The sequence below is a fragment of the Bos mutus genome, chromosome 2, assembly GCF_027580195.1.
Source record: "Bos mutus isolate GX-2022 chromosome 2, NWIPB_WYAK_1.1, whole genome shotgun sequence".
Lineage (NCBI taxonomy): Eukaryota > Metazoa > Chordata > Mammalia > Artiodactyla > Bovidae > Bos > Bos mutus.
Genome location: NC_091618.1, coordinates 20,808,228 through 20,820,300, shown reverse-complemented (window position 1 = coordinate 20,820,300; position 12,073 = coordinate 20,808,228). Strand labels below are relative to the sequence as shown.

Here is a 12,073-nt window from a genome sequence, read left to right as displayed (position 1 = left end):
CCCACTGGGATTTGGGATAACATTTCTCCTTTAGGATGTACAATGAGGAGAGACGGCAGCCGGTGTCCTGGGAGTTGCTCTGGACGACATGGAATATAAATGTTTCCATTAAATGGGAGATGAGATATATGTAACATAAGCTCATCTTCCTGTGAGCATATCTTGTCGATGCCCTAATTCTTAATTGGTGGATTTTCATGTGCATTTTTTTATTGTATTTTAGACTCAGCTGCCTGTGTATTCCCCAAACCTGACCACATCTTCCTATCTCCGGCTTGATATCTCACCATGCATCGGAGATCAAGAGGAGTTAACATCGGGCTGCTTCTGCTCCTTTCTCAAATCTTCCAGGTTGGGATCAACAATGTTCCACCTGTCACCCTGGCAACGTTGGCTCTCAACATCTGGTTCTTCTTGAATCCCCTGAAGCCACTGCTTAGCTCCTGCCTCAGCGTGGAGAAGTGTTACTATCAGAAGGACTGGCAGCGCCTGCTGCTTTCCCCTCTTCACCATGCGGATGACTGGCACCTGTATTTCAATATGGTATCCATGCTGTGGAAAGGAATTCATCTGGAGAGAAGACTGGGGAGTAGATGGTTTGCCTACATCATCGTCACATTCTCCCTCCTCACTGGGGTGGTGTACCTGTTCTTGGAATTTGCTCTGGCAGAATTTCTGAATGAGCCTGACTTCAAAAGGAATTGTGCTGTCGGTTTCTCAGGTAAGGCAGACACATTTCTAAAGGTAGCCTGCCTGAAGACAGTAAGGGAGGTGCAGCTGTTGCTGTCTTATGAAGCGGGGGTCCCAGCTGGTGAGGGAACTGACATCTGAGTGGCTAAGGACTGTGGGGGCTTGGATTTTGGAGAAGAGGCTGATTGGAGCACGGGAGAGTCATTGATTTTGCTATTTCCTATTACGCTGCATTATTCATTCTTGGACAGTTTAGACTATGGTCTGCCCACAGGTGGTTTTGCAGGAAATAAGATTTTGGAACTATGCCCTGGCTCCATTGTGATGGGGCTAGAGAGAGAGATACACTGGTGTATTTGTGATAGGGAGTTCTCTAAAAAGATCAGCAGCCTCTCAATAATTAAAGGTACCATTAATTAATTAATACCATTAATTAAAAGCCATTAAAGGTACCACACCCTCTGATGGCACCTCCTTACCATGATATTCTCTATACGTGTGTGTGCGCTCAGTCATGTCTGACTCTTTGTGACCCCATGGACTGTAGCCCACCAGCCTCCTCTGTCTGTGGGATTTCCCAGGCAAGAATACTGGAGCAGGTTGCCATTTCTATCTCCAACGGATCTTTCTGACCCAGGGATTGAACCTGAGTCTCTTGCATCTCCTGCTTTGGTAGCTGGATCCTTTACCACTGCGCCATTTGGGGAGCCCAGTCTCTATGCACAATTTATGCTATTTAATTAATGTAACAGGTCCATAGGGAGGTGGCCTTGTGTTGATTTTCTAAGTAAGGAAGCTAAGGCACAGAGAAATCAGTCATGGTTATACATCTCGTAAGTGATGGAGCTGGGATCTGAAACTAGTCTACATGACTTAAACCACATGTTACATTGCCTCTCACTGTTGCCCCTCACTAGTTCTTTTCTTAAATTTTTCTTGTAGGGCTGAATTGCCATCAGACTTAAAATAGGTCTTCTTTAAAAATTATAATGTAAAGGGTAGGAGGGGAATTGTCCTGAAACAGAAGGAAAACAAACCCTTCCCTCTTCTTTCCCTGCTGTCCTTTCCCCTTTCCTCATCTTCATGCATCTAACTATGTGAGAAGAAAGGAAATATGCCCTGCCTTCAATATGTCTTTCCATAGGAGTTAGGAAAAAACACATTAATGGTGTTTTTTCAAATTGAGTTAAAAATCACATAGCATACAATTAATGATTTTGAAGTTTAAATTCAGTCGCATTTAGTACCATTGCTGCTGCTGCTGCTAAGTCGCTTCAGTCGTGTCCGACCCTGTGTGACCCCATAGATGGCAGCTCACCAGGCTCCCCTGTCCCTGGGATTCTTAAGGCAAAACCACTGGAGTGGGTTGCCATTTCCTTCTCCAATGCATGAAAGTAAAAAGTGAAAGTGAAGTCGCTCAGTCGTGTCCAACTTCTAGCGACCCCATGGACTGGCCTACCAGGCTCCTCCGTCCATGGGATTTTCTAGGCAAGAGTACTGGAGTGGAGTGCCATTGCCTTCTCCGCATTTAGTACCATTACTAGTATGTTATTCCCTTTTTATGTGTTATATATTTAATAGCATACTCAAAGGCAGTATGAACTTCTGTTAAGAAACATTGAAGGAGATTTCCCTGGTGGTCCAGTGCTTAAGGCTCTGGGATGCCACTGTAGGGGTTGAGGGTGTGATCCCTGTTGGATTACTAAAGTCCTGCATGCTTTTCGGTGCAGCCAAAAGATCAAAGGAAAAAAAAAAGAAACATTGAAGGAATGGTTACCTTGAGGATTGTCTTTCTGCCAAATGTTGGGTTGACTTGTTATAAGGAATAGAATATGTTTCAAAGTCAAGGGTTGGATGTAGTCAGATAATCATTTTTACTTCAGTTAGTTTTTTTTTTGCCAGTGTTGATCATCTCTGCATTTGGATTGCTGATATTTGTTTACTCTTTATTCTCTTTTAGGAGTATTGTTTGCTTTGAAAGTTCTGAACAACCATTGTTGCCCTGGAGGCTTTGTCAACGTTTTGGGCTTTCCTGTATCCAACAGATTTGCTTGTTGGGTGGAACTCTTGGCTATTCATTTCATCTCGCCAGGGTGAGTGTTTACTCTTAGAGAATGCAAATGAAGGACCTGATATTCCATGGAGAAAGAATTGTAGTAATAATGAGGTAACCCGTTCTCTTTTACAGTGAAGTTTGTTCTTTAACTCTAAGGACAGAATACAGTTAATGGTTTTAATGTCAGATATTCCTGTGTTTGAATCCTGTCAGCTACTGAGCTGTGTGATTTTGATGTACTTCTCTTATGTGAGTTTCCATTTTCTCACCTTTTAAGTAGAACCTGGTACACAACTTAGGGGGTTAATATTAACCAGCCTGTCAATTAGTTAATTCTAATAATGTTAATTCAGAGAGGCAGCTAGAAACCATATAATTTTAAAGATTAAAATATCAAAAGATATTTTACAGGACTAATGCTTTTAAGCCACTTAAGTTGTGAATTGTCTTGGTGATTTGATGATAAGCAGATTTTACCCACAGTCTTGACGTATGAACTGGATCAACTCTGAACTGTTTTGGGTGGACTGAAGCACAGGACCCCATTCCCTTTGATTCACCTCAATGTCACTGTGGCTGTGTCAGAAGCACCTCTGGAACCCTGGAGCTCCAGGGAATACAGTTTGGGAATCCCTGACATCTGTAACTTTTCCTCTACAGATCAGGACAAGGAAATTCAGAAGGCTTGGAGACTCATTGAACAGCTGGTGGTAGATACCAGGCTAGTTAGGATTCCAGCCTTCTGATTCCTGGTCTGAACGTTCCCAGGGGAGTGGGGATGGAGTTGGGGGTTGCTTTTCCACTCTGATTCTTTTTTCTACTTTCTCTTCAGAAAAAGTAGTGAATCATTTTTTTATTTCCCTACCTTGATTCTTTTCTCTGCTTTCTCTTCAGAAAAAGGAATGAATTGTTTTTTATTTCCCTACCTCTTCCACCAGCTGCACTTCTCTTAATCTGTGTAATGCAACTGGAAGCCCATGGTTTGCACATTTATTTTTAAACGCTGGGGACCTGGAAGCTATTTGGAGAAGGGAGAGATTCAGGAAGGTTCAGAAAGAAGTATGGATATTTTTTGGCTGCTTTTCTTTTCAGTAAGGAGCTCTTTTGTTTTGCTTTTGGTTTGTGTGACTATGTTGGGTGTTGTACTTTATTTGAGAGTGTTCTCCTTGGGCTGCGTGTCAGGCCAGTAACCTTGAGTCCTTCTTTAATGCTAATTTCCCCTCCCGTCAGGGCAGCCTTCGCCAGCTGGTCTGTAAAAGGCAGTGGTGTGGCCGCTGAACTCCACTCATTTGCAACTGTATTGTTATCTTGTGACAGTTCTACCAAGAAAGCCTAACAAAATCTTCAAAGTTTTCTTTGAAAAAGGGTCCAGTAATGTGTGTCCCATATCTGAACAGCCCTCTCTATACCTTGTCACTCACAGCTCCCTGACTTGCTCGATGTGACTCGGTTCTCTGTGTAGACCAGAGACTCTTGTGTGTGAGGGCAACACCCAACATTCATATGAAAATCACTCCCTCTGGTACTTGAACTTTTATTCTATAATGAATCCATTGAATAGCTGTGCCTTTAATATTCTCATGCAACTATTGCATAAGACTCTCATCTTGCATTTTTATTTTTTAGCAATACCACCCCCGCCTCCATTCCTTTTACATAGAAAAGACATGGTTGCATTTTTATGTAATATGCTTATTCTGCATGGAGGGACCTGATATTCTGAGCCTGGGAATTAAATGGAATTTCCTTTGAAGTCTGAAAGACTAAATCTTTTGGTTTTTGAAGATTTGACTACTTTAGAATGATAAACTGATGATATCCAGGCATCTCCTTATGTGTGTGTCCAGTAGAGACAGAGTTGAGCGCTGGTCCAGCAAACCTAAGAAGGGAGTGCTTCTTTGAGATGGATCTTGGAAGAATGGGAGAAACCAGAGCTCTGCTGTTCCGCATTATTATTCTCCTGGTGGTTGTCAATTAGAATTTTCATTGGGAAAACATTGTAAATCTTTAGAACAAAGCCTGCTTTATTGATGGACTTAATGAGCTGCCCTTTGGGAGGGGAAAAAAAAAATCTGCCAAGCAAACATTTGTGGCCCTCTGTGTTTTATGAAATCCACAGAATTAGTAATTTCCCCCAGTTAGGGAGTTTTATGGAGGGAAGCCACTCCAAACAGCCAGCCCTGTGAGGGGTATGGACCTGCACAGCAGGGTGAAGTAACCACTCTTCTTTGCTGGGTCTTTTGCTCTTGATACTGAAAGCTCAGCTTCTCTGTACACCAATGCTGAATCAAATTTCAGAGACAGTTTTGGGTGAAGTAGAAAAGGATAGTTTTGCTGCTTTGCCAGTCAAAGGGGGACACACAGCAGGTTCAATGCCCTCAAAACCTTGTGTCCTCACTTGGGGAAGATAGAAGTGTTATAGTAATTGTTCAAAGAGGGAATGATCAGTCCATGGCCATTTCTTCTGATGAACTGGTGGTGAGGTAAGTAAGAGTCAACATCATCAGTTTTCAGGTCCAACTAGTCTGGGGTCTACAGGCTTGTGGGCAGCATACTATCCTTAATCATTAACCTCTCCCACTTTGAGCAGGGGTCAGTATCCACAGAGCAGCTCAGAGAGGTTGTGTGTATCCATTGATGGAGAAACAGGACCTTGCCTCAAGGCTGCTCTTTTGACTGTTTCTCCCTGGCTTTGCATCCTCTCCCTTCCCTGATTAACAACTGCTTGAATCTGCCCACTGGGACTCAGGGAAGGTCCTGGAGGCTGAATGAAGGCTGTTTCCTATCGTCACAGAAATGGGGGCCACAGAGGCCTTGTGCCCAGGAGCCCCGCAGGGCCCTGCACGGTGTCCCTGTCGCGGCTCCCGTGTGTGGCTTGTGCCAGTGACAGCTGCACCTCACTTGGTCGTTTCCTTTCCCTGTGTGTCCTGGGACCCCGCTTGGTGGTTGTGTCTGAAGAAGTGACCCTGCTCCTAAGGTGGCACAGGAGGGAGGAGACTCCAAAATTCTAATTTTCACCTTAAAGCTCAAATTTTATTGACAATAGATACCACTGGGTTTTTATGGGGTTTTTTTGAAGGCTCACATTGTTTATTTTTAAGAAAATGTGTGCCATTTTCCATTTATTTAACCATGGGCAGTCAGTTCTTCTTTCGAGTAAATGTGATGAGGGAGAGCCCTTAAAAACAGTGGCCAGTTCATCTCATAGCTCAACCAGCCACACTGGTGCTTTACTGGGAGATAAGCTCCTTAGTTGGATATAGAGTTGAAGTGCTTTTTGCCCATTTCCCATTTTGTCACATAGCATATGAAAAAGATGTATGCTTTTTAAGAAATTAAAATTTTACTGTTTATCAAGGATATTCTTAAGCAGAGCTTCCATTTTCCCCTTTGAGTGTGAATCTGTGGCTGTGAGACACACAGCCACTCTTGGTATTTTTTTGGAGTCATTGCCTTGATTCACTTGATTCAAACAGCCAAGCCACAAGCAGTTGTAGCTTTTATGTTGTTGTTGTTTAGTTGCTAAGTCTTGTCCGACTGTTTGCAACCCCCTAGACTGTAGCCTACCAGCCTCCTCTGTCCATGGCATTTCCCAGGCATGAATACTGGAGTTGGTTGCCATTCCCTTCTCCAGGGGATCTTCCCCACCCAGGGATCGGATCCCTGTCTCCTGCATTGGCAGGTGGATTCTTTACCCTTGAGCCACCAGGGAAGCCCCCGTTGCTCTTATATCATTAATTAAAATGCCAGTACATGGGAAAGGGCAAATAATGCCTCAGTATTCTTATGAAAACAGTTTGGACTTCATGAACTGCCAGAAGGGCCTCTGGGACCTCCCGTGGTCCAAGGAGCCCACTTTGAGAATCACTGCTCCCAGCTCTCTCAGGCTGCCTCTCTGGCACTGCACTTCGCTGTGTCTTTTTTTTTTTTTTAATTTAACAAAAATTTATTGATTGCTTAGTATATCCCACTCCAGTGTTCTTTTTTTTGTTTGTTTGTTTTTTAATTTTATTTTATTTTTAAACTTTACATAATTGTATTAGTTTTGCCAAATATGAAAATGAATCCGCCACAGGTATACATGTGTTCCCCATCCTGAACCTTCCTCCCTCCTCCCTCCCCATACCATCCCTCTGGGTCATCCCATTGCACTAGCCCCAAGCATCCAGTATCGTGTATTGAACCTGGACTAGCAACTCGTTTCTTATATGATATTTTACATGTTTCAATGTCATTCTCCCAAATCTTCCCACCCTCTCCCTCTCCCACAGAGTCCATAAGACTGTTCTATACATCAGTGTCTCTTTTGCTGTCTCGTACACCGGGTTATTATTACCATCTTTCTAAATTCCATATATATGCGTTAGTATACTGTATTGGTGTTTTTCCTTCTGGCTTACTTCACTCTGTATAATAGGCTCCAGTTTCATCCACCTCATTAGAACTGATTCAAATGTATTCTTTTTAATGGCTGAGTAATACTCCATTGTGTATATGTACCATAGCTTTCTTATCCATTCATCTGCTGATGGACATCTAGGTTGCTTCCATGTCCTGGCTATTATAAACAGTGCTGTGATGAACATTGGGGTACACATGTCTCTTTCCCTTCTGGTTTCCTTAGTGTGTATGCCCAGCAGTGGGATTGCTGGATCATTAACTTGTATGAAAGGAAAGATGGTAGCTTCATGCAGCCAGGGCTGGGAGAGAAAGGGAAGCAGTGAAGTATGCAAGAACACATGTAACCATTGAAATCGCTAATTAACAATTCCTAATTAGCCTGAACTGTTAACACTTTGTCCGAAGGAGAGTGGCCACTTGTCTCTGTCATTACAGGGACTGATTATAAGTTCTGTTCCACATGAACTTAGATGCAGGGAACTCTGGTCCTGCTTTGAGTTCTCTCCTTGCTTACATTTTGTGATAAGGTGCTTCTGGCATATTCATCTAAAATGCAACACGCATGTTCTTTCTTCCCCAGTAGTGCTGGGATAGGGAACATAAAAGGCATACCTTGTGTTTGAGTGCCAGTTGACACCTCTGTGGAGTTAGCTTCCTAGCAGTCTGTTGGACTTTTGCCTTGGGAATTAGGAATGAGGTTGAGGAATAACAATTTGGACGATGATGGTTACATTGTCTCCTGTCCCACGTGTTCTTCTAGAACTTCACTTAAAGATGGGGTCTGGGGCTCCTCCCCCTGAATTGAGTGGGTTTGTGGCTCATTGCAGTCAATAGATGGCAGCAGAAATGCCATGCTACTTCTGAAGCAAGAAGTCCTTTGCCTTATGAGCGGCAACACTGGCCCATGGAGCCCACATTCCCTGGTTCACCCATGCTGTGAGCAAGCAGCACACAACACGTGAGTGAAAGGCTGTTAGAAACAGCCGTGTGTCAGCCCAGCCTCAACATGGTGGGGGCGACACCAGCCACCCGTGTGCTTCCTGAATTCCTGACCCACAGAATCTGCAAGTGGATGAAAGCAAGTGTTATTTTATGCCTCTGCATGTGGGGAGATTTGTCCTGTGTAATGCCAGACAGGTGAATGAAAAAGAAGTGGGGAAAGTAGAATGAAAAGCAGAGGAGTACAAAGGACAGTATGGGAGAGAGTCTGGAGTGAAGGTGGAAGAGAGCCAAGGAGGGCAGCTTGGGGAGGAATGCATGCTGGGATGCTGTGGTACCGTGGGTCACGACAGCATCCCCATCAGGTAACAGGGCTTTAAAGCAGCGGTTGGCACTTGGGGGTTCTAATCCTTTAAAGGGTTCTGAAATCAGTGTAGTGAGACCCAAGCAGCGTTTGAAAGAGAGAGAAAGGAAGAGAGGAAGGAAGGAAGGGAGAGAGGAAAGAAAAGAGAAAGACAGACCAGTGTTGAATGTGGTAAGGGTGTTATTTCCAGGCACTTTTGTTTTAGGTGTATGTGTGCTGCATTTCTAAAGTGTATTTTTAGTGCGGGACAGTACAAAAATTTGGGGAGGTGCTGCTTTAAAGCAGCTGTTAGTTGCTTAAACTAGAGTTAAATGCATTTACTCTAAGGTCCGGGACATTTATTGTCTTCAGTGGAAGAGCTTTAGATTGCCGGGTCTTGAGGGACGATGAGAATAGGCTGTGATGACAGATTTCTGCCAATTTATTGTTTTTCATTAGAATAAGTAGTAATTCACAAGACTTATTAATTAATAATCATGCTAGCTCTCCAGATAGCTGTCTATATGGATATGTGTGCTCACAGATTTAGACTTCACCTACCTAAATCAGAATTGCTAGTAACGATTGCTCAGTTATAAACATTATTCTTAAAAATCCTTTGGAATTCAAGAGAAAGGGTTAGTCTAGAGCAAAGGAGACGATGAAGTATAAAAGTTAACACATTTTGCCCAAAAGTGCAACATTCCTTTCCAAGCTTTTTAATATATTGATAGATTCATTTCCAATAGCTTAGTAGAAAATAAAACCCAACTGAATATAGGGTTAAAACACACCTTGGGAGTTTGTGTAAACAAGCAAATGACAAATGGGTAAATCCAATGATACCCAAGTTAATTGTGCTTTGGAGAGAAAGCTCCTTTAACAAGATGGACACATACACACTGCTATATTTAAAACCGATTACCAACAAGGACCTGCTGTATAGCACAGGGAACTCTGCTCAATGTTATGTGGCAGCCTGGATGGGAAGGGAGTTTAGGGGAGAATGGATACGTGTATATATGGCCTACTCCCTTCACTGTTCACCTGAAACTCTGACAACATTGTTAATTGCCTATACTCCCATACAAAGTAAAAAGTTTTTAAAAATGGCCTGAGGGATGAGAGCTAAGGAGGAACCGTGGTCTTCTCAGGGCCAGGGAGGGTAGTGGCAGCTCACTGAGAGGAGAGACGGCAGCCGTAAGAGATTCCTGTTTTCCAAGTGTAGGTTAAGCTGTTTTTTCAAGAAGTTATACCAATTCATCATGTCATTTTTGTCAGTTTTAACGCAAATTGACCTGTATTGGAGGGGCCATAATTTTTTTTAAAAACCCACTTTTTTAGTAGGTATAATGTATTGTTGCCAGGTTGTTTGGTGTGTTTGTGTATGTGTATATATACAAATGTATTTATTGGCCAGGGTGAGCATTTTCTGAAGCATTGTTTTTCTGTTTATATTATACAATGACATCTTTTATTTTGTATCTACTGGCACGGTTGCATTTTTCTACTAAAGTTGGATGACACATGTATATAGAATTGATACTCACCCTCTGTTTTATTTCATGGAAGCATGTTTTCACAGCCTGTTAAGCAGTTCAGCTTGAGTCAACATTCCAGGACTCTCCTGAGCAGATTCTTCTTCTGCATTCCTTGGGTGTCCATTTATACATTTCCTTCCTTCTCTCTTTACAGGCTCCCATAAGGGAAAGTTGCGTGAGTTATAGAAAGAGTGAGTGAGTTTGTTTGTCTCCCAGGAGGGCTTACAGTTGAACAGAGCTCAAGGTGAGAGCAGTACTTAACGAAAGCAATGATTCCCTAGGGTTAGGTTTTATGAGATGAGAATGAGAACTTTGGAGGCAGAGAACTTTCCCTCCCGTTAGGCCTGGAACTTTTTGAGGGACAGAGGAGTGTATAAATCATTTCCCTGGCTCTGGAGTCCAAGCTTGTGGCAAGAGAGAAGGCCCGTCCTTGTCCTGGACAGCTGAACCATCCCTGACCACTTAACGAAGAGCCTCAAGCTGAATAGGAAGTGCATCAAGAGCAGAAAAGAATTTTATCTGATTACTGTGTTTTCTTCTTTTTTTTAATGAGAGATTTAGTGTAACAGTTTCTTTTAAAATCTGGTTATATTACCTAAAGAATTAAACTGAAAAGAAAGCAGTAGCCAAATGAGAGTGTAACCTAATTTCTCAGCTCCTAATTGAAAACCAGTATATTCATGCCTGCATGGCATGGCTCATAGCTTCATTGAGTTACTCAAGCCCCTTCGCCTTGATAAGGCTGTGATCCACGAAGGGGTATTCACTGTAGGAAAGTTCAAAATATATACAGATAAAGAACACAAATTGCCCATAATATCCTACCCGGAGAAAACCACTTTCAGCATTCTGCCATTGCACACCCCTCCCCTCAAACTCAATTCTGTTTCCTACTTTCTTGTTTAACTTGTTACAAGCTCAGCTCTTCCAAGCCTCAGCTTTAATGGTTGTATAATGATTCGTGTTGTAGTTTCCTTATTTTCTCATTCACTAATTTTACATGCTAATTTTATTACCTAATCATGCAAATTAGAAGTGAGAATGTTTATTAAAGCATTATTTGCTAGTCTTGGCTCCCAGATCTGAATATGTCCTTGGAGTAGATTTCCAGAATCAGTTCATGGGTTTGAACTATTTTTCATGGCTCTTTTATTCATTTTTCTAACTTGTTTTCTCTAAGCTGGTTCTCATTTACAGCCCACCAACAGCATATGGGAGTGCCTACTTCTCCACTTCTTGACCAGACTGAATATTTGCTATAATATTTTTTTTTAATTTGATACATAACAAAAATTGTTTCCTTACTGTTGTTTATAATCTTTTGTTAGTGAAATGGGACAACTTTGTATTCCTTTCTAATAAATTTTATTTCCTTGTCCATGACTTATCTTTGTGTCCCCAACATGCTTTCAAGATGCTACACAACTTAGTGACTGAACAATATGAATAAATTAATTGTTTATTGTTAATGAGTGGTGATACTGAATTTCAAGGGGTTCTTATTAGATTACATATACTAAGGGACCTTAAGTACACAGTACAGTTTTAAGTTATGTAAATAATAACTTGGGGCTTCCCTGATGGCTCAGTGGTAAAAAATTAACTTGTAACAGAGGAGACTTGATTGATCCCTGGGTCAGGAGGATCCCCTGGAGAAGGAAATAGCAGCCCACTCCAGTATTCTTGCCTGGAGAATCCCACAGACAGAGGAGCCTGGTGGGCTACAGTCCATGGGGTCACAAAGAGTTGGTTGTGACTGAGCAGGCACACACAAATAATAACTTAGTGTTTATGGGGATTTTTTTTGTCTGATATTAATCGATAAAGACTTAAATTATAGCTAAGGACAGAAAGTCTTTTACACTGAAAATAAGAAATCTGATAGGTTGCTTTAGGAGTAGACTGAAGACAGGTTTTACCTATTTGTATGTTTTAAATAAATAAATTTTACTTTTTAGAATAGCCTTAGATTTACAGAAAAATTGTAAAGAGATACAGAAAGTTCCCCCATAACTTGCACCCAGTTTCACCTAATTTTGACATCTTAATGTCATGTATGGATATGAGAATTGGACTTTAAAGAAAGCTGAGCACCAAAGAATT

At 41.9% G+C, this 12,073-nt stretch overlaps 1 protein-coding gene across 3 annotated transcripts in view; it reads left to right on the top strand.

Moving 5' to 3' along the window:
• The window catches only part of RHBDD1 (rhomboid domain containing 1), a 135,190-nt gene that overhangs the window by 27,930 nt on the left and 95,187 nt on the right, over positions 1–12,073 (top strand). For all 3 annotated transcript variants that reach the window (XM_005890134.3, XM_070385758.1, XM_070385748.1), the window contains 2 exons: positions 224–721; positions 2,651–2,783. In XM_005890134.3, coding sequence (XP_005890196.1) covers positions 289–721; positions 2,651–2,783 — 566 coding nt within the window. In that variant the 5' untranslated portion in view covers positions 224–288. The remainder of the gene's footprint in view (positions 1–223; positions 722–2,650; positions 2,784–12,073) is intronic.